This window comes from Agelaius tricolor, unplaced genomic scaffold, assembly GCF_023055355.1.
Source record: "Agelaius tricolor isolate 1412-34295 unplaced genomic scaffold, bAgeTri1.0.p SCAF_5, whole genome shotgun sequence".
Classification (NCBI taxonomy): Eukaryota; Metazoa; Chordata; class Aves; order Passeriformes; family Icteridae; genus Agelaius; species Agelaius tricolor.
Genome location: NW_027269265.1, coordinates 30,505,953 through 30,529,470, shown reverse-complemented (window position 1 = coordinate 30,529,470; position 23,518 = coordinate 30,505,953). Strand labels below are relative to the sequence as shown.

At 37.2% G+C, this 23,518-nt stretch overlaps 1 protein-coding gene across 1 annotated transcript in view; it reads right to left on the bottom strand.

The window, feature by feature from the left end:
* Nucleotides 1-7,823: 7,823 nt before the first annotated feature.
* The window catches only part of CDIN1 (CDAN1 interacting nuclease 1), a 123,714-nt gene continuing 108,019 nt past the window's right edge, over nt 7,824-23,518 (bottom strand). The window contains exons 11-12 of the mRNA XM_071427016.1: nt 10,536-10,686; nt 7,824-9,716 (exon numbers count right to left, since the gene is read on the bottom strand). Of these exons, the coding sequence (XP_071283117.1) occupies nt 10,551-10,686 (136 nt within the window). The 3' untranslated portion in view covers nt 7,824-9,716; nt 10,536-10,550. The remainder of the gene's footprint in view (nt 9,717-10,535; nt 10,687-23,518) is intronic.

The window sequence follows — 23,518 nt, the reverse complement described above, 5'->3', positions numbered from 1 at the left end:
TTTAGCACATTGGCAAATTAATGCTTCTAGCAAAGTATACCAGTCTCACAAGCTGCCTCTCAATCTGGACCTGTGGAGCTGAGAGAAAGCACTGCAGTGATGAGGAGGGAGACAGTGAGAAATCTAGAGTACATCTGCAGACAATGCAAACATGTTGCAAAACTGCTTTTAGATCTAAAGCCAGGTCAAGACTAATCCTATTGCTGATTCAGTTCTGTAGAGCCAGATAATAAAACACACACACTACAATGATCAAAACAGAGAGGTACAGTTTGGTTCTTCTGCCACAGGACTGTCAAGGCTTGAATTCAAGCCTGGGATTTCATCCTTATGATAGGTCCTTTCCTTTGTTTTCCTTTGCTCCTGATTCACATTGAATGCGCCTCGCCAAAGAATTCAGGAAACGCTTTTTGATATCTTTGAAGGAAATGGAGGCCAAGAAATCAGAAAATGCTTTGCTGTTTAGCTTTCAGTATTTATAAAACCAGGAAGCCATCACTTATGGGCTTGCCATCCCAGGGCTAAATAGACAGAGGAAGTCGTGTTCTCACATTGTTACCAGATCAGTGGGAAGCACAGGAATGCATTTCACTGGCTAACATACTTAAAGACACAACTTGTGTGCATGAGAGTTTTGATGTCTCACTGTTGTAAACGTGGTGGCTACTATGCCCCTAAGAATTCTGTTTTTCTAAATCCTGAATTAGAAACACATGGAAAGGGACTAGGGGAGATTTAGCAAATTGAATCAGATGAGAGAAAACAGTGAAAACTGCATAAATGCAAGAATAATAGAAAACCTCATTACTGAAACTGGAAACTAGCAAAAAAAGTGAGTTTCATAGAAACAACTAGAAGAGTATGCTGGGAGAACACACTGGATTTTGATTAAAGATGCCTTTTATTGAAAGCAATTTAGCAGCAGAAACTTTCCATGGGTTACAAGGCACCTATGTACTGACCCAGCAAGGTGGGGCATCTTGAGAGTGTCTTCCAAATCAGGACTGGCAAAGAGCAGCTGTCACCTACGTGAGCTGGTGACACTTTCCCCCTGCTGTCCTTCAGGGGTTGCAGGTTGCCTGTCTTCAGAAGCAGCCACTAAAACTTTAGTCAGGCTCAGCACATGGAGCAAGTAGTTTTGGAAGAAGAAACAGACAGACACAAGCAGTGTAAAGGAACAATGTAGAAAAGATAACAAGAAGGCTAGTACAGCACAATTTTTAAAGGAAAATGGAATTAGAACCAAAATGTTAAGACAAAAAAAAATTGAGAAAAGAGGCTTATAGGATGAGTGTGAAGCAATTTCATTAGTGAGAAATGTAAAGCAATTCTGAACTAATTGTTTAAGCACAAGAACATATTTTTTTACTTGATGCTCACTGTACTGGCTCTTACCATCCTTGTGCCATAGCACATACAGCTCAAAATAGGCATTGTGTCAGTATTAGCAAAAGTCACTGTACCTTTTAAAGGGTTGTCCCAGAAAGTAGGAATGAGACCTTAACACCTTCCTTATGTTGGAAAACCCAGCTTGCTAACATGCCAAGAAGCAGAAAACCAACAAGGCTGAATAAAATCCAGTCCCTGTGGAAGAATAACAGAGTAAATGCTCAGCCATCAGCATGGTGCTGCTGAACACAGATGCAGTAGGTGACTGTCTCTGATCTAGGCTAGCAATGGAGTGATGTTGGGTAGGATAAGAAAAAAAACCATCAGCAGACTCATAGCTCCCCCCAGGCACACCTGGGGCAGAGATGGGTAAGTATGAGAAAAATCCAGTAGAATTTGCTTCTGAGTCCTCATGGGAGAGCTCTGATAAACTGACCACTTTGTGTGAGTTCTTATGCCTGAGTAACTGAAGAATGGAGAAATGTCTGCAATTTGTAAAATGGGAACAGGGAAATTGAAAATTACACCCTGTAACAAGGGTGTAACAACCTCTAAATATGTCCTTCAATGTTACTTTTTTAGCTAACAGGCACCACCTGGGGTGTAATTAAAGTACCCCATGGTTTCCCAAATATTAGATACTTTATTTTCTTCTTTGTCTGTAGTTAGTATCAGCTATGAGTAAGTTATGTATCTCTGGTCAAGAAGCATAAAACAGTTAAGCAAAGCATAGATGGATAGGACTATTTCAAGCCAAATATAGCATGGATTAGGCAAATGGAAGACAAAAGTAAATCTATGACAATATCTTGCATTCTTATGACACATCTCCTTGTCGTGCCAGAAAATGTTGCTGAGCTTCCAGGGTCTGTGGGTTGCTGGACCACAAATAACTTTAACCTCTCCTCTGCCTTCAGCAAACCTTACAGAAAAGCTGGGATGAAAGGAAAGAACGGGAAAACAACTGTCAGCTGGAGCCTCCAACTTTTCAGCAAGCCAGTACGAGCTCGTCAGTACAGCTGAGGAACCGGACTAGTAGTAACAGAATCTTTTGAGATGATAAAGCCAACTTCAGAATTGAGAGTTTGGACCTTCATGGCAAATGTACACCTAAGCAAAAAAAGTTGTTACTTCTGCATGTTCCACTTAGCAGACTCTTTCCTACTATTTATTTTGTTTAAGTAAATTTTTATTTCACAAACTGAGCAGTAAGCCACGTGTTTTCTGACTTTGAAGACTGGTGTTAGAAGTTTTAAGAGCACATCTGATGATGGATATATCTCATTATTCTATATTTCATTGGTGACAGCTAATCATCAAACCCTGTAATAATCCAGAAATACTGAATGCTTTAACTCATTGACTTCAAATTACACACTCAAAACTTTGTGAGTCAAATCAAGTATTTATTTCCAAAGGGTGAGATTAAAATTCAAACTAAACAGAACACAGAAGTAGTTTGAAGTCAGCAAGTTAAAACTAAAAACACACTAGCAAATAGTATGTGCAAGAAGGAAAAGAATAATAGGATAAAAAAAATGCTGGATTTATGATGAATCTGGATGTGGGCATTATAAAGGGTCCAGCCTAAATAGAAGATACCAGCTTGTCACTGAAGGAACATATTTGCTGATATCTTGTACATAATGGGTTTCTAAAATATAAGACACGTATAAAGTAACAAATATAATCATAACATTAAAAACTTTCTTTGAAAAAATGCTGGAAGAGTTTGAGGTGTTTTTTGAGTAAATATTCAAATACAGAAATGGTCAGAAAAATAAAGCAGATACCAGATTTACTCTCCATATGCATTTATAATTGGATGAGATGTAACATGCCTATTACAGCAAAAAATGATTTAGATAAGATTGGAAAAATATTTCTAACTAAATAAAGATGGGTAGGGGAATGGATTCCCATCATCTTTCTAAACATCTCCATCATTGCAGTTTTTTAGGACTAGATTAGACAGACATTTAAGCTGATCTGTATAGACAGTTGTGATTCAGAGGAAGGATGAAACTGTATGTCTTGAGACTCAACTGTGCCTACTTTTTTTATGATGTGTAGCCAGACTATTTTTTTCTAAGTATATTTTATCATTTGTATGTAATGCAGTGCCAAACACATTAATATAAGGCTGCTTAAAGTGTGTATGGAAATAAACTGATCAAACTAATTTTTATGTTTTTCCATTCATTACGAAGCTATCATGCTGAGGCAGAATACAAAATGGAGTGTGGCATGAATGCTTGCTATGGAAAAGCAAAAGAAAATTAACAAGAAAAAATTTAATCCATTCATAATGGAAGATGTTCTCTCATAATAAAGCTTGCATTTTCACAGTACTCTTCTTACTAGGAGTTTCAAAGACCTTTCAGAAATCTCCTCAGTGCCCTGAGAAGGCACTTTGGGAGGCGAGACCACAACTGTGCAGCATCACATTGGAGACAGAAGCCCCAGCATGTCCAGGTCAAGTTCTAAAAGCTGCTGGCTCTCAGCAGGGCTGGGCCTGGGCTGCCCCAGGTCCCTCTCCCATGTCATGCTCTCTCTACATCACTGTCACTTAACTTGCAGAAATGTCTCCCTGCTCTCACCAACATTAAAAACACGGGATACCACCTTCTACAACAAGAAAAAATGTTGATTTTCTGCCCTTTCCTGAAGACAGAAAAACCAACCAGCACACCTATACTAAGCAAATATCTATCAGGGACTTCTATAAGAGAAAGGGTAGTTGGTATTTATTAACAGCAAAAATAATGTTTGTGTATATTTGCTTTATATTATCATCATATAAAAATACACACAAATTCATATAAATAAATATTTTAAAAGAAAACAATTGCATTCCTTTGATCTAGTGTCCTGCCTTCTCTCCTTAGGACAGAGACCCAGACAGATTTCATGTGTTGTGTAGCATGCTGAACCACAGAGTCATTGCTCTTGGCAAGAATCTCTCATTGAAATTATAAAAGAATAATATATTACACATTTGTGTCCTAATGCTATAGTCATATACGCTGAAATCCTGAATTTACATAAAGTTTATAACCTTGACTCGGTGCTTGTTTATGTATTTTCAAAAATAATTATTTAATATTGTTGTTTGACCAATTTTCATGTCTGATTTAGGTTAACAATGAATACTTGGGCCATGCAAATAGTTGTTGCTGTGTAAACGAGTATTTCTCCATGTTGGGATTATTTTCTTTCCTTACTCAGAGGTAAATACATTATAGTAAATCTGTCTGTTTACAGAAAGCTGGATATCAATAAAAATCTGTTAAATATCTGTATGAAAAAGAAGTGGTTGTCTGCTGTTGGGTAGATTCACTTTCTAAAAACCCTTAACTTTGCACTAATATGCCTTTAACTACCCTTTAACACCACACTTTGTGTATCACTATTAAAAGCAACAGCAAAAGGTATTTACACCATATAGGGAATAAACCCCCACAACTCTCTAATAATAATGACAATAACCTTAGCCAAGGATATTTCTCTATTTCTCTAAAATTAATAACTAGCTGGGGTTAATGACCACTGGCTTCACCTTAGGCCCTCAATTAATCCCTGAATCTCAATTGTTATTACCTAATTGACTTAGTTTCATTTCATTTTAACATTTCAAAGTGATCTTCCTAAAACCACAGTGACAGAGTAACGTGGTCTCTGTAGATATGCACTGACATGGTTTCAATACCGTTACTCGGTCTCCGTACGCCTGCATTGACATTTCATTTTGCACTGACATCGCAGTGCCACATCTATGGATCTGTGCAGATGACATGTGATTGTTCACATTAGGTGAAAGCCTGGCCAGAAGCAAGGGCACACAGGCATCCTCTGCAGGAACATGATGCCAGCTGAGAGCTGCTAAGAATTACTGTTATCATTTTTAATAATGTTATCATTGCAAATGGGATTTGTATGTTTGTAAACAGAAGAAATATCAAATGTGACTTGAGATCTTGCTAGCTTCCTTAAATAAACACACAAACAATTTTTTTTACTTATATCACTTAAAGACTTAGCCTGAAAAATGCACCAGGTAATATATTTAAAGAGTTGTTTTGATATTACTACTTCATGCTTATTTGAGGCTGCAAACAAATTATGCAAATCATGTGTGTTCAAATATTACTGTATCAACGCAAGCAGCTGAATATTCTAAGATGCATCTCTAAACCAAGAAATCCTCATAAGAAAAGGGCATCAAAATAGAGTCCTTTTATTATGTGGAAAAGTTTTTGAAAAGTCTTTTGAAGCTCTTTGATCCAGCTTGGGAATAATTTTGGTAGATTACTATTGTACGAAACCTGTAATTTATAGTAGGTGACCTCAGCTGCTCTTTGTATAACAGCCATATATGAAACAATAGCAGGAAAGTAAAAAATACAAGGGGAACTAAAACTGCTCTGTTTATTATGTAGCTCATAATTACATCTTCCTTATTTAATCTTTTGAATCCTGGCATGTTTTTAATAATACAGGTTCAATTAATATTTACTATACACAGGAGAGTTAGTTTTGAGTAACGCATTTGGACTATCCAAACTTTGTCTAACTTGTGACCTTTCCCTAACCTAAGTGAGGTCTATTTTATACAGATCATACTAGATAGACGGTTTCTCTATAAATGGTGAAGCTGCTGCCAAGCTCCCATTGTTAGCTAGTTCATTTTTCAACAGGCACACTTTAGGTTCCTATCACACCACTGTAAGGAGCAAGCCCTTGAGGTTTCTTCTTTTGTCAATGTAATAAAAAGGTTATTTCTGAATAAGCTGAAAATCCACAACAAATCACCCTTTGTGACTTAGAATAACATGATAGGAGGAATTTTTTATTGTTTTTGCAAGCAGCCTCCCATTTAATTCTGTAATATTAAATCGATACTTGAGCTGCATTTGTTCTAATGTAATTTATCTCATCCTTGAAATAACAAACCCCTGTTTCTAACAACTGTTACCCTAGTTCAGTATTCACCATCTAACAGCAGAAGATCCCTTTAGAAGAAGCTATCTATTCTAAGACTTATCAGACAAAGAAACACCAAGAATCAAGTAAAATTCTGTGTACTTTTTGTTAACCCTTGAGGAGTTGTTATCAACTCTGGTAAATAACAACACCCTGTAGGATGCATAAGCTCTTGCCAGATCGACTGTGATGTGGAAATGGGGAGAAAGCCATCTTTTCCACTCTGAACCAAGTAGAGCTGCCACAGGAGGAAAGATGAATCTCTAACTTCAACAGATCTCCTTGCAGGAGTACCACACAAACAAGGCATGAACTTACAGAAGGCAAGGCTCCTTAATGAAAGAGATGCTTTAACAGCTGAATTCCTAATATTCCCTTTGCCTATCTTCTAGTAGTACAGAGGCACTAAGTCCTTTGTACAACTCTACTCTCAATTGAGGAGTGAGTAATTATTTTGCACTAAGTGCACTCTGTTTGGTGAATACTCCCAGCCTGCAGAAATTACCTGGGTATCATACCAAGAGTATGAAGAGCATCACAATGGCTTCCCATTGCAAAGCCATGTGAAAATTTTGGGGACAGTCTCCCTGGAATCCAGAACTGCTATTTAAATTACAGTAAGAGCAAAATTGCTTTACATGGTTGTTAAGTTCAAATGTATACAGAAATGGAAAAAGCACTCTTCAGATGTAGTAACAGAAATAGAAGCAGGTGGTAGAAAACATGGTAGAAAACTTTTCAAATAGGACATATGAGCAAATGGGAGGATATTGAGTAAATAAAAGTGAAATGGTTAAAATAACATCAAACACTTAAAGGGGAGGACTGGAAAATGGAAAGAGGCATTCACAGTCTTTTGTAGTAGTTTAGATGGTGGAAAAATCCAAAAACCAATACCAGGAAAGAATGACTTTTTAAATGAGCAAATACAACAGAACAGGATGAAAACTATTCATGAATTACCAGTACCATTAATGTAATGATGTAAGCACAATAAGACATTTGGTCCCTTTTCTTCAGCTTTAGACAAAACTTTTTCTGCTCTGAGCTGTCTTTAGGGAAAGATTATGAAACTCATACTAATAATGTGTCCCCAGAATATAGGAATGGTAAAATCTCTGTTTTCTTCCTATAGTAGAGTGTGTGGCCCTCCACTGTGTTGTTCCTCCTTTACAAGGAAGTTTTGCTTCCCTGCTCAGTACAATTACATCCATTCCTAAAGCTCAGAACAGGCCTTATAACAGTGGTTGTAAGAGCAGATGCTTGCAAGTCTATATATGCCATTGAGAACATCATTCAGTTTTATGTTCACTTCTGTTTTCTGGCTTGGCATAATTCATTAGCACACTCTACAGAATACTCCATAAAGCTGAATTTGGTTTTAATGTTAATGTTCTAATAGCTACAACATTGTTTAAGAAAACCAAACCAAGAAAAAACCCAGAAACAAACAGCATTGACTTCCTCTTTAATATTAAAGTTGATGTTTACATCTGATAAACAGAGAAAATAGCCAAATAAAGGGTTTTTTTCAGTATACAAGCAGTAATAACAAAACAGTCCTAATTTTTTTTATGTTTTGCTTTCAGCATTTAAAGTAGTGACACAGCATAGTTTTTGCAGTAGCAAAGCTTTTTTGATAGCAAGCAATGAAATTGGTACAGTATATAGACTTTTGTGGCTAATTTCATCCTCATTCTAATAGAGACTCTTTAAGAGGGCAATATATGAAGATGAGTTCAAAGCTCTGATTAAAGACAGCTGTACTGCTTTCCAACCCGTTATGTCACAGCATTAGGTAGAGCAATAAGTACACAAATATAAGACTAAACTGATTTATCTGTGTCTCTCCACATAAATTTGTTTAACGTAAAAACAAATAAAGCAAAGCTTTGATGAAGGTTAGCAGAATTTTCAACATCTGTGCAGATAAATTGAATTTATTCAAACAGAAAAAGCAGCATTAGTGTATCATGTAAAGCTGATTTAAATGATTTCATACAACAGAAAGCATATGCAGTAGCTAAAACAAATACCCTTTGCCTTTAAAACCCATTTCACTCAGACAACCATTACTTCTGAATATTCTACTATGACAATGTTCAGTTATTCCTTCTTTTTTATTCTCTTGCTGATTTTACACATTCCACTAACCTAAACCATAGTTAAAAGTCCCAGGGGGAGTAACACCCTAAATGTAGCTTTTGTGTGTAGCATCAGGCAGGTACATTCACAGACGGCTTCTGTGAACCTGCATGGGCAGATACCTTACAGCTGGTCAGGTAAAATAGGCTCAGCACAATTCCTTAAATAGCTGAACACAAATGAGTTACAGGTGCTTGAATATTTTTTAAAAACAAATCTCTTTAACACATTCAAACCCAGGAAAATATCTCTATACAACAATAACTCATTGAAGCTATACTAGTTTATCTCTGCAGCAAGGGACAGAATACTAGAAGATTAAAGACATTTTTTCTTGAAAATTAAAGATTTGTCAAAATTATAAACTCTTGTCTAAAACTTACCAGAAAGGTGAGTTTTAAGGTGAAAGAGTTTTAAGGTGAAAACCAAAAATTAAAAATAAAAATATTGTGTATGCATCTGAAAACTACAGCTGAAAAACTCCTGAATTAATACCCTTTCCACTCAAGGCAAGACTCTAAAAAGTCTGCACAGGATTTTTGAAAACATATGTATCACTTCAACTAAAAAAAGATGATGAATATGCCCTGTAATGTTTTAGAGACCCTTTATTTCTGGAAAAGATCATCAACTTGTGCTTTAGGGGACTGTTATCAGACCTTTATTTCTACAGCTGAATCCATAGCTCTTCTTCTCAGAAAATCTGAACATGATGAGCATACAGGCAAATCTCTCACTGACATTTTAAAATATTTTGTCTTTTCCTGAGTAAGAGTTGCCACAGAGAAGAGTACTGAAGTGTGTCAAGGCCAACAAGCCACTGTCATTAGGAAACGTCTGAGAGCACAAACCTGAGACCCAATCTTGCCCCTCTGAGTGGTGATGTGGATGGAAAAGAAGAGACTGAACTCAAAACTTCACCAAGGGCCAACACCCACCTCAATGAACTTCTGATCTTGGTGGTTCTAACCTGAGAAAAACAAGGTTCTTACATGGAAACAAGTATGCAGGAAACTTCTGTCCATTTGTGTGCTTTATTTGTCTTGTGGAACTGATCCAGTATGAAGCACTGTTGTATCTTTTTTTTTAATTCCCCTTCTTGAACACCAGGATGGTAAACTCCTTCAGAAATAAGTACACAGAAAGCTTCTGCACATTGTTCTTTTGGACTTCAGTGTGCCAGAAATTTGCTACAGTACCTGTAGGGGTAAAGAGAGATTCTTTCCTTAGTCAGTTAAGAGAAAAATTCCTAGGTACAGATTCCCCAGGGGTGAGGAAGAGAAAAACACAAAACATGAGTTATTTTTGAGTCATTAAAATACTTATAAAGCCTCCCCCACACCACCCCCATATTTCACAGGCTTATATACATAAAATAAAAGCTGTATTCTTTGCTTTCACCCCCTCTCAAAGTCTCCTATTTTTAACTGTTAACTTGGGATTCCATTGTTGATTTTAACAATCAGGTAGTGACAAAACACATACACCAATTATTATCTCCAAATCTGGCTATTTACTGTAACAGCCATGATCCTCTCTTGCCACTTGGGCTTTACCAGCTTTGCCTTATGTTGTCTTAAGCCCCGAAACAACAGTCTTCACCAAAGCTCCACATCACTGTAGGTGTTTTGTCACATCACTAGCACATAATGAATTCATAAAAATCACTTGATTTTATAGGTGACTCTGTAACAGGGAAAAGAACTGAAAGCTCCACCTTCCAGCCCCTGCATTTTTGTCTTTGTTTAGAATGCTTGAAGAAGCCATCCGGAAGGAAGAAAGATTATGAGTATCTTGAAACTAGCTGTTTGACAGAGACAGAACTGCTGATAATGAGTGGGTTGTGTCTGTCTTTTTTGGCTGATCACAACAGAGGTCTGAAGCAAAACAGAAACTCTTGATATGTTTGTGTAAAGCAGCAGTAGCATAAGGGCAGGCAGCAGGAGTTCAGCTGAAGTTCAGGGCAGATGCTGCCATTAGTTTACACTGCAGGAAAGTAAAATTGCTTCCGGATTTACCTCTTCCTCCCAACATCAGCGCTGAGCCATGCTGTGCTGCAGAGTCACAATGTCAGTAGGGAAGCAGTCTTTTAGCAGGATACCACGCTCACGATGGCAGTCCAGCTCTTCAATAAATCCGTACCAGTAGATGACTAACCCAGGGCCAAATCTATCAAACAAAAAAAAGAAAAATGATCTTATGTAACTGTGTTAGGAGAATTTCAATTTCCCACCTCTGTGATTCCAACTCAAATCTGGTAACTTCACTGCAAAATTGGAGGGAGTATTTTGAATGTGCAATTGATGTCAATAGTACCTGATTCCATGAATAAAAATGATATTTAGAGACTCACAGAATCCACATCAGAGTTTCAGTTTTTTATTTTGAATCTTCTGCACACGTCAGTAAAAGATACCTTTAATTTAGCATTAAATACTAAATAACATTCAGTCACTGTGATGTACAGAGAAACCTCTTTTGACATGCACCCTGCTCTTTTAGACTTGTGTGTGCAGACATTAAAGATACAAGATTTTACACATGTCCCAGTTCATTCAAACTATAATACCATGAAGATAGCAATGAATCCTTAAAATATAATCTCTACAATGAGCTATTATTCAGGTAATTATTAACATAAAGCACAATTCAGAAGAAACAGAAAGTTTGTGTTGTAATGGCTCTGAAATGTGCCTCAGGAATTCCTCAGATATTGCTAACTCTGACTGATCCCCACTAGGCAATCTCAGGAAGTAGCCCCATGGACTATTTTACCCATCAGGAAGTTCAGACCTTCAGGCTGGGTTCATAAAGAAGTAATCACTATCAATCACTGTGTACTGCGATATGTTTTGCACATCAGTTTCACGTTTTTCCTACTGAGAGCACTTAATTAAAGGGCAGCACTACTTCTGGTGTAGTGTTGCAGGAATTTTACAGTGGAATCATAAATTATGAATGTTGGGTTAGTAAAAGGATGTCTAAAAACAGAACTGCTTTCTGTAGTCTAACATTACAGCAGTCTGTACAACATTAGGCCAAAAAGCTTTTTCTTTCCTTGATTTATTATATGCTGTAGTGAACTTGCCAAAACCAACAGTACAGGATGAGCTGTTAGGTACCGTCTGTACAAGAAAAAGTTCAATAGAATGTCATGTAATGCTTTATATGCAGAGTTCTACTCAGGATTCAACCAATATGGTAGCCAATTTTTGTTAACATTTAATTTTAATAAATATGTGCTGAGGGGAGGCACGGTAACCTAAATGTCCACTGAGCAGACAATACAAACACTCAAAGCCATGGGTAGTGCCAGACTGGCTTCGTGAGGGTGGTTTCTTTCCAACAAGGCGGAGAAAACTCTATTTGATGTGCTCCTGTAATGGAATAGGCATCAAAGGAAGAAGAAACCCCTGTGGCTTCCTTCTGCAGTTTCAATTAGATGTGGTACTCTTTTGCCTGAAACTGCTGCAGAGCATTGTAACATTTTGGTCTATGGCTACTACTCTTCAACCTCCAAGTGGCCACAGTTCAGTGGCAGAGTAAATTACCCTCAGCATAGATGAGGCCACACTGGCAAATACGCTTTTTGCAACTGAAAGGTGATATTTGAAAGTTGAAAGGTTAAAACTGACACATCTGGTTGTACTAGGTAACATATCCTAACATGCCTGGCAATAAATACAGTACAGACTAAAAAGTGGCTGATATGAAAGACAATGCTGCCTTATATCCAATTCCTAATTTTGTCTGGTTGGCCAACAATTTCATCTTGCATGGACTTCTCTCCATTATCCATTGCTTAAGCTCCTGTGGGGCCAAAACATGCAGAACCTCACTGTACCCGCAAGCCCAGAGACACAAGCAGGAGAGAGGGGCCAAGGCAAGTGAGGCCAAGGACTGATGCTCACAGCATCACTCAGGTGAGAGACAGCAGTTTGCTGATCCAGGAGGGGCCCCCACTTTTGTTACTTCACAGATGACGCATCTGTTCCCACATCAAGCAAATACAGAAATGGGTAATTGGGTGGGAATGTTCTTACGTACTAACCAAAATTATTTTAAAAGCAAAAATCCCCAGAAGATAGGGAGCAGACCTTACATTTCTAATGGGCTATTTTGTGCAAGGCAGAAGGTATGAAATGTATGCAAGCAGTTACTCATTGGGAGCACATGTGCCAGGTAAAATCCTGATGCTAATGAGCAGCTGCTCACCCAAGTTCTGAAGGGCTCATTTTGCTGTGTGGCAGTCTGAATCCCCCACCCACCATAAAATCCATGTGGCATTGTGCTTAAGTAATTTGTTAGTTATTTTTTGAAATTGTAATTTTAAATAAAATTACTATTTCGAGACACCTCAAAAAGCTAATTTATTGTCTCCTCAGCTCAAGCACAATTTTTGAGGTGGTTAAAAAATTATGTTCAGAAATATCAAATTTGATAATAAAATTGTATACAAGAACATCTGCAGACTATTAATGACAGGAGCAAGTACATCTTTGGCATGAAAACATCCATCAATCCTGCTTCTGTCTGTGGTGTTACAGCAAAACTGTTTGCCCTGTGCTGTCTAGGTTGCACTTTTTCAACTCTACTGTGTCAGTCGTTCTATTATAGCACTATATCATAAAACTCATGTGTATGATCACATAAAAACCCATGCCATACTTTTGTTTACTGCACTTAAGTGCACTACTTAAGACCAAAATAAACTTGTTGGCCCATTAAGCATTTGCCACTGACTATCAGGAGCTCCTGCTGCTAAGTGCTAATTCCTCTCTCATTAACGCCCAGAGTTGGCAAACCACAAACAATGCCACCGGTTAATTACTGCTGCCTTAATTTGAAAAGACACTTAACCTTTTTGTGCATGGGGGTGAGATAGCGAAATGTAACCTAAAAGTAAGAACCATACTTTTTAATTTGACTCCTCCCCAAGTGGAGATATGACACCCTGAGGAATGAAAGTCAGAGCTCTAAATTACAAAGTAAAGCAACAAATTGATTTCTTGCATCAGTTGTAACACTGAGCAAGTTAAGTGACTGACTGTGGTTTACACAGGAGAATGAACTAAAATGACAGAATGCATAGTTGGTATTGATATGGAAAGGGGAGACATTCAGTAGCTCTGAGGAGCATAGAAAATCTTTGAATGTACCAATTGGTTCTAAAACTGAATACAAGATAGGCCAGGTTATCTTATTTCATATGAAAGACACACTGGAGAAAGTTTGGGCTTAAATTGAAAATCAACCTTAGAATTTAACAAACTGTTGGACTCCTATGGATTTTCTTCTTGCTTAGAAAAATTGTATAAATCCCTGAAAATATGCTTGTATTTCTTTTCCCCATCTTTAGTTCTTAGATGTGAAAAGCTTAGGTGTGAAGGAACGTGTCCAAAAGTTACACAAAACAGTAATTTTAGCTATTCCAGTGAAAGTACTGCTTTGAGATCTTTACTTTTATTAGGAGTTTCTTTTTAAAGCTGAAAAGAAATCCAAGTAACTAAGGATTGGTTGATTCCATGCAGTAAAAACAGAATAAAGAGGAAAAACAAATGCAAGAACATAATAAACATAGCAAGTGAAAATTATCCACAGAGGCTGCAGCAGTTTACTTAAAAATCAATCAATAGATAGGTAGCTAGCATTATATAAATCCCAGTTTAGCCAATGCCCAGTTCTGACATTAGAAGTTGTCAGACTGACTACAAGGCTGCCAAAGCCAACTCAGGGGCACTTGGGGTATGAGTACCAGGAGTGCCAAAGGGGATGCACACAGGCTTCTGACCCCAAGGCATGGCAAGAGGAGAGCAGCATTAAAAAAGCTGGTGGATTGCTTTAGGCCTAATTTAGGCTTGATACAGATGACTAAATTTAGTCTAAGTACTAAAGGCAGCACATGGTGTCTTTCAAAAAATCAACTGAAGCATCTGAGATAGAAAAATACAATTTGAATATAGTTAAATATAGTTGCAGTCTCAACAAGTTCTTTAGATAAAACTTGTATCTGACTATACTATTTGCTCTAAGTAAGTCAGGTTTGCACTAATTTCAGATTGTTCAGAGGAACTCTGTATTCGTTTAATCACATAAATTTTGAAAGAAAACCATAGCTAAAGAGGTACACTGATAATCCTGGGACACTGAGTTTTGTCTTGGAAAGGAGTTTACACAGATATACTGTAAAGCCAGAAGGCAAAATTCAGATAACACAAAGCTAAATGGTTCTTTGTCTTAAGAAAAACAACACAGCAACAACAACAAACTAAGAGATCACTTAGAATAAAAAGGGAAAGAACACAACTAAGTAAAATATGAATCAGGGTTTAACTTGCCCTCCAGTTGAACCAGTTTTGTGCTAGAACAGAAAAAAGACTTTTATTTATTTATCAAAGTGGCCTATTAGGCTCACACATATTCTACTTCACTTCAAGAGAAACTACTTTCTAGTTATGTCTTTTCTTCTGGAATGCCTGTGTGAGGTCCATACCAGCTTCTAAGGATTTGCCTAGACATGTGGCTGTTGTGAGGTGATTTTTTCACAATCACAAAGCCTTGCATGTGGTTTTATGAAAAATGCGTTTTCAACACACTGCTTGATACTGAACAGAAATGTAAAAGAACTTGGAATTGTTTTTATATATAAATGTTCACTTCATTTATTATTAGTCTATTTGTTATAGATGTTCTATATGCATCTCAGCATAATGTAAATAATTTGAATTCCAGAAGACTCTCATAAGAAAATGCTGGCATATGAATTATTATTTCTAATATGCATGCATTTAAACAAATATTTTATCAAATGGATTCAGCCAAATATTCATGTTATGAAAGTATAACAGTCTACCTGGTTGGTAATTTTAATTATGAAGGGCACATCTTAATGTGTCTTTTAAGGAGCGCATTCTAGTCCCTCACTTTTCAATGCCAGCTAAAAAGCTGGCTTTGTCTCCTTGTTTTTCATTTTAAATATAGAGCAAACCAGAGCATTACCATTTGCACAGCACTACTTGTTTTCTGGGAACGGGGAATTACCAAAATTTACAAATAAATGATTACATTCTAAGTCACTTTAACATCGTTCTTCAGAATCACAGTTGTAAATAGGTTTTACTTGTAGAACTAATAAAACTTGAAGATAAAATAATTAACCTTCCCTATAATAATACATAATAAGTTTACTGTTTAAGGATACTCAGCTTATTTTAGTGTACTTGCAGAAGTCTCATTTGTGTCAGCAGAAGAAATTTAAAAATTGGCAGAGCTAGGCTAGTTAGCAACAACTACAGACCACATTTTCAAATAAGGTCAGTTGGCATAAGTCAGCCAACTTCCTTATGTCTAGACCAGTTTACTGCTGCTGATGACACAGCATTATATATCTTGGCCAACATTTAAGAGCCACTGCTCAGAAATGTACTTCGATTAGCAAGAAACTTCCCACTTAAACAGCTACTGCAGTCCTAATTCAGAATTGTTCATAACAAGGTATTTTTTTCTATTGTTCATGTACACAGAGTTTTAAAATCAAATACAGGTACTTGTGCATTAAGACAGTGCATTTTAAAAAACTCTGAATGCAATTTGAAGATAATGGTGGATGGTGGAGTTTTATCATTCCTGTCAGTTTTCCAATCCTCCACACAATTTTGTGATCCAGTGGCACACACACAGCACTGTATTCCTGTGACTTCACCAAATCTGGTTGAAAGGAGTAAAAAATCCAGTACTTAGCAAATCAAGTAACTGAATGATAATTTTTGCTTACAAAATCTGATCCTTAACCTGTAATCCATAAGGCTGCAGTATTTGCTTGCAGATATGGCCCAAGAAAGTTTAACAAGTTCTGATCACATACTTGTAAAGATAATAGGAAACTTGTCCATGGCATGAACAAGCACTACATGCCTCACACACAGATGCTAGCAGCATAATATGTCTCAAGGAACCAGGCATCCAGTTCATGCTGCTTAAGGTAAAATTAAGCAAGTAAAACCTAATCTGCTTTAAGCTTTGATGTTACCACAGAAGTTGGGGGAAGTCTTATTTTTACTGAAGACAAGGAAAAAGTCAAAGTTTACTAATACTTTGTGAGACTCCCATTTAACAAGGAGGTTTTAACTTAAAAGTGGAAATGTCTTTGGGCTGAGAAAGATAGGCATTTCCATGAATGCCACAAACTGATATTATATGCAGTTGATATGGAAGTTAGAATTGTCAGGTGAAAAAAGGGTGGATGGAAACTAATATCAGGCCTCTCTCTCTACAGTTACACCTCACTTAGATGTGATTAAATCTTAAAGAACTTTTTTTACACTAGTTATCTTTTTACCTCTGCAATGAGACTGTTAAAGCTTCAATAAAATAGCAGCATTTAATCAAACGTATAATATGATTAAATTGCTTGTGGCATTTTGAAAAATAAAAACAAATCGAGTGATATTTATGTGGACATAAGGGGGCATTCAAAATATTAGAATTTCTCATAGCACAGTTTTAAATGCACATTAATAGACTGCACCAGAAACTGTGCAAGTCACTGTCATTAAAATATAAATACAATATAACTTTTAGCTGCATAATACATTTTTAATAAACAAACTGTCGAAACACATTCTTCACTTACACTTCTTCATTCAGATCTGAGTACTGTTCTCCAGGCAAATAAAGGATTTTTATAATCCTCAATGACAAGTTAGGCTTTTTTTAAAAAATACAGTTCTCATGGAAATTAACTTTTAAAAACTATGATTAAATAACATTAAGGCTATAGTGATTTACAAGGATCAAGGCTTTTTAAGTGAAGACTGATGCAGTGAGAAAGAAAACACATACTGGCTTCAAGGCAGCTTGTCATTAAGAGAAGAGAGCCTTGAGTGAACTTTGAATTTCTCAGTTTCTGTTGGTTCATGTCCTAACACCTACTAAAATATACTCTTTTTTTTTTGTTTGTTTTGTTTATTAGCAGTGTTCCAGATGCTCAACTCTCAAGTGGTTGTGTGTACTTAAGGAACAATATGGTTTTTTTTCAGTCTCAGCATATTCAAAAATCAGGTAGATGCTTTCTTTGCACATCAGATTGTAAGGTTTTGTGCCCTAAAGACACTCTACAAGGTGATCCTATGCCTGCACTGCAGGACTGGGGTGATGTATTTAAAATTAACATCATACTCACATTCGCATTTTAGAAAAGAGATTTTTAACTCTTATACTGCTGGATTGTTTCATGGAAATAATGGCCACAGCTTTTTTCAGAGAATCATAGAATGGTTTGGGTTGGAAGGGACCTTAAAGGTGATCTAGTTCCAAGCCTCCTGCTGTGTGGGGGGTGCCACCAACTGAGACCTGTCTGCTCAGGGCCCCATCCAACCTGACCTTGAACACTCTCAGGGATGGGCCATCCAAACCTCTGCTGGCAACCTGTTCCACTGCCTGACCACCCTTTAGTGCAGCCCACAATGTACTTGGCCTTCTGGGCCATGAGTGCACACTGGTGGCTTTTTCTGGCTCTAGTGGAGATCACTTGGGTATGCATCTTGGAAAACAATGCATTTTGGTGACCTGGGAAGATAGTTCCAGTATCTGGCTAAAAGAGATAATAGTGTTCCAGGTATGTTGTTTGATAACTTGGAGATAAATGCAATATTCTAGGAAATACAAGGATTCTATATTAGTTACCTATTTCAATACAGGGCAAAGTATTCAGGAACCCTGGATGAGGGACATAACTAAGCAAAAGAAGCTCAACCACAAACCCCTAAGATCTGAAAGGCAGAATACAAGAAAAACTTGTATCTTTTTCAGAAGCTTCAAAGTTTCCATTCCGGTGGAGAAAGTCTAACATTCTATTCTGTGTTAGGTGTGGCATCTATGTATTTGTCTTTCCTAACTCAGGGTTAGCACATTGTTTTACTGTCCACTGTTTTGTAAGTCCATTAATGTTCAAAACAGCAACACCCTTCCAATCCTACAACATGCATTTTGAGGACTAGTTTACTAAAGCAGTGCTGCTTCTATTTTAAGTTGTGCTACTTGTATTTACCAGTTAATATATTGCAAGAAAGGGAGTACTCTTTGAATAAGCAGGGAACAAAGATGGCTGCTTGCACTGCAGAACTATTCCACATATTGTTGCTGAAAGCATCACTTTCTGATTAAATCCAGGCAAGGAATGTTGCTTCTTGAGGTACTTGCTTGTAACTCAGTTTCCCTTAGAAAACATTATGCCATTAGTTTGCTCTCCAGAGACTGTCGATGCAAGGCCACTATTGTTGGATTCTGTACATTTGAGGCTGCAGATCAGCGTTGAGAGGAGTTACTGAGGTTATTTCAAACATTTTTTAAACTCACAGCAGCCTCCTCAAAGGAATGCTTGGGTGCAAACCACCTCTTATCCTGGGTGACAGAAAAGATGAGAAGAGCCTTTGAGTACTGTTAGATTGAAGTCCAGGCAGCCACAAGTGCTGGTCAACTCATGTTGCCACTAGGTGATTAACAGTTGTTTACTTTTAAGGCTGAAAGTAACAGGCCATTCTAAGGCCAGTGCAAGATGATATCTGAATAATCTGTGAGTGCCTCGTAGTTTGCAGCAATCCTTTCTTTCTGTGCAGTGGTTTATCTGGTGTCACCAGAAAGATAAGATAGGCCAAAAGTGCATTTAACCAATAAGGCAGAACTGCTCTTACAACATTAGATTTTTGTTTAATAATTATTGTAAAACAGAACCAAACTAATCAGAAAAGTTGCTCAGCAAATTTTGATAGCAGAAATATTGATAAACAAAGGCATTATATATCTGTGTGTTTAGTATTTGCTGAGCATAAATCTTGAGGCCAGCATTAACGCTATCTCAAGACATTTTGGAATGAATTATTAGAGAATTCTGTATCTTCAAATCCTTATACACAATGCAATAAAACAAACAATGTAACAGATGAATTAACAAATGGAGGACAGCTCATGTGTGCTTCCAACTTCCCAGATCAGAGAATTAGAAGACCAGATAGTAAATCATACTGAGTATCTCCACACAATGCTGCTTAGCAGTTAACTACCAAACACGCTATTGCCATAATTGACAGGCAGAAGCATTTTATGTGTGATGCTGTATTTAAATTTACTGTTTCTCAAAATGTAACTCACCTACCTGTATTAAGCAGACAACAGATGAAAAAGGATGTGTCTGCTGCCCATTACTGTGGCACCTGATGCCCACCCAGAAGGAAGGCTAACACCTCTGACCTTGAATATTCTTACTGCCTTTGGAATCCACTGGCAAACTTTAACTGTGTCTGGCACACACTTATTTTTTAATGCCTGAGGCTCCTCAGCTTATCACTCAGTTGTTTCATATATCCAGTGTCTGTTCAATTCAAACTGGTCCTGACCCACTTCATATTTAAAAATAATTTGGGATTTAGTTGTTATTCAGAAAGGAGTGCATCCTGAGACACACAAATCTTAGGTATCACCTGCAAAAATATCCAGTCTCCCAGAAGAGATATCTTCACATGGTGCAAGTTGGAGAGACTCTAGGAGACCACCAAGGCAATCTATAGTAAGTGTTACATTCATTATCAGGTGAAGTAAGTGCATAACTGAGGATGAGCAATCTACTTTCCTTTTCTGCCTTCTCTCTTCTTAACTATTTATACACGTACACATAGAGCTCTACTGCATGCACCTTCTGAAAAATGCATGCTATTTAGATTTATTTGCAAGTTATTTACCCCTTCTCAGTATATACTAACACTAAACCCAACTGTGTTTCAGCTTTCTTTGCTTACTATGCACCGAACTTTTCTGGGCTCACCATCAAGGTACAAAATTATGTTCAAAAGGAAGACATACAAATATACATGGTGATGGAAGTGAGCCCAGAAGGAGGGAGAGGAAGAATCAGAGGAAAATGCTATCACTTGTGAAGTTTTAAAAGCAATGGCAGATTAGTTGAGTTAGCCAGTGACATATTACAATCCATGCCTGATGAGAACTGAGGCAGAAGTCTGCAACACTATAAAATCACATAGTATTGACATTTTCCTTCATACAAATACATGTTGAAAACAGTGGAAGACAGCTGGACTACATATTCTTGTGTCCCTTCCCTTCCCTTCCCCTCCCCTTTCCCTTTTTTATCCCATTTCCTTTTTCCTATTTTTTTTTCTTTCCTTTCCTTTCCTTTCTTTGCCATGTAATTGTTAGATTGCTAGATAAATGAACATTGTTGGTTGCAGACATCTAATGGCATCAAAGACAGCACTAGCAGTCTCATTTTAATCAAAACAGAAGAAGTGTGACCTATTGAGCTCATAGTCCTGTTCAATTTCTGTTCCCTTTAAGACAAAAGCAAAATAGAAAATAAAAGAAACAACAAGAAGAAAAATAAACACCACTTTTCCCTTCAAAGATAAATTAAGCTTGAGTAAGCAGCTTGAAACGTCACGAATAATGAGTACTACCAACCTTTCTGAGACTTGGCTAATTTCCACCTGAGCCACTTTGTTGTTTTTTTGGTCCTTACATTGCATAAAAGCTCAGAGTAAGTAAATTAAGTGATAAGATTAGTATCTGTTCTGACCAGCTGTCTCTCCCTGTCCCTTGTTAGCCAAAAATTGCAAGGTTTTTTTGTTTCTTAAAGTGCTTATTTTCCAGTCTTGTCCTTATATTTGTGACTGCGATATCAAAAAACACCATGCATTCTAAACATAAGGAAGGACAATAGTTTAAAATGGTTCTTGAATTCCACAGGAACCTCTCAAGAAAGCTGTCTCTCACAGAAATTCACTTGTCAGGAACAGCCATAATGCAGCTTAAGGAGAGGTGCTGACATAAGGTTTCCATCTGCTCCGACCTCAGTACGGATTACTGAGTATGTTGAAGACACCTTCAACTTGAACTGAGTAATGGAAGACCAATATAGACAATAAAAAGTTTCTTGTCAGTCCCCTCAGTTTATAGCACTCTTGCAAAAGAGGTGGGGGTCTAATAATGGTCTGTTCAAGCTAGACCATTATTAACTGGAAGGCATAAAAAAACCCCAACAAACCCCCAAAACACACACCAAAAAGAGGAAAATAGAGTAAATAAGTAAGAGGGAAGAGAGAACATTTATGCAATTTCAACTACAACTTCTAGGATCTCTCTATATTAACTATTGACTTTTGCCAGAGATTTCAAATTGTCTTTCTGTACCTTTGAGGTATCACATTTTAACAAATCAGTATTTCTACACTGGAGGCAACTTTGCAGTTAGTAGGTTTGTGCACAGCAGGCTAGTATACCTTAGGTAGACGTTATTACATATTACTACACACGAATACAAATATACCCAGCAAGTCTGGCACCATCCTCCTGAAGAATGAGACGAATTCTCAGCGGTATTTGGAGCTTTTCACTAAGTCTTTGTTATGCAGAATTACCCAGTGACAAAGTTATTTCCATCAGGCTAAGTGGTGCAAACTGATTATCACTTGAAATAGTACGGTATATTCTGCTCTGGTTACAAAAACAAGCTGCCCAGTCACAAAACCCAGCCGCCCTAAAGTCCTTCCCTGCTCAGAAGTACATGATATCAAGATGTATAAATTGACACAGGTTTATATAAAATTTTTCTCTCAAGCCTCCCTAGGATGAAAAGCACTAGGATGAACTGCTAAAGGAAAACTTGCACAGGTATTGCATTATTGGTGAGGGCCAATAGAACTTCCAGTTTGAGGTCAGACTATCTCTGTTTCCACAGTTGCTAAATCCACATTAACATTTTTACAAGCTATTTCTAAAGCCACACCAATAGATTAAGCATTATTTTTAGTTAAGTTCAAAGAGAAGAAGAAATACAGCTTTGCCTGTTCTACCTGATTTCACTATGGCAACAGCAGAAAAATGGTAAATTCAGGAGATTAAGAGAACTATAATTTCAGCTGAACCAGCAAAAATAAGAATTAAAAATTAATTTATAATTTTTTGATTACCTATAGGCACTTTTGAACCATTCTTTAATTAAAAAAAATATTAAGTCAGACCACATAGAAAATGATAGAAATGGTACAGAACAGCTTCTCTTTGCTTAAGTAATGTTTCCACTTTAATGTACTTATTTGCTCTCATTTGCTTAACACCACCAATGTTTAGTACTGTGCAAATTTATGGAAATCTGACTTTAAGGAGCTTTATGGTACTGAGTGATTTTTTAATTTTTGATATACTTAAACTGAAGTGCCTTGATTAGATTCTGGAATAAATGAAATAAAACTCAGTAGCATGTAATGATGTCTTGTGACATGTTGTGAGGTAATATAGGCAGTAACATGTCATCACTGTGGGTAAAATAATCTTAATGCTTTAATTTTTGTTTACTTTGCACAGAAGCGTGTCCTATGACTTTAAAAAAAACTATGAATAAAACCTGATAGATCTTTTTCCCCATGGGCATTTTAGGACAATTGTGCAATTTCAGAATACATTACTCATATATTGCAAGAGTTGCAAGATTTATGTTAGAAGAACCCAAACTGCATTCCACTTTTTAAAAAATGAAACAATTCCAAACCAGATAATATATATTGATTGCTACTGTGTAAATATATAATAAAAAAAAAAATCACAGCATCACAGAATGGGTCAGGTTGGAAGTGACCACAGTGGGTCATCTGCTCCAACCTCTGTGCTCATGCATGGAGGCACAGGATTGTGCCTCACTCACATCCTGGACCATGTGGCACAGGATTGTGTCCAGGCAGCTCTTGAATATCTCAAGTGAGAGAAACTTCACAACCTCTCTGGACAATCTGTTTCAGTGCTAGGTCACTTACACAGTAAAGAAATTCTTCCTTATGTTCAGGTGGAACTTTCTGTGACTCAGTTTCTGCTCATTGTGTCTTGTCTTGTTGCTTGGTACCTGGAAGAAGAGCCTGGATCCATCCTCTGACACCCTCCCTTCAGATACTGCTAGACATTACTGAGGTCCCCTCTCAGTCATCTCTTCATCATTCTT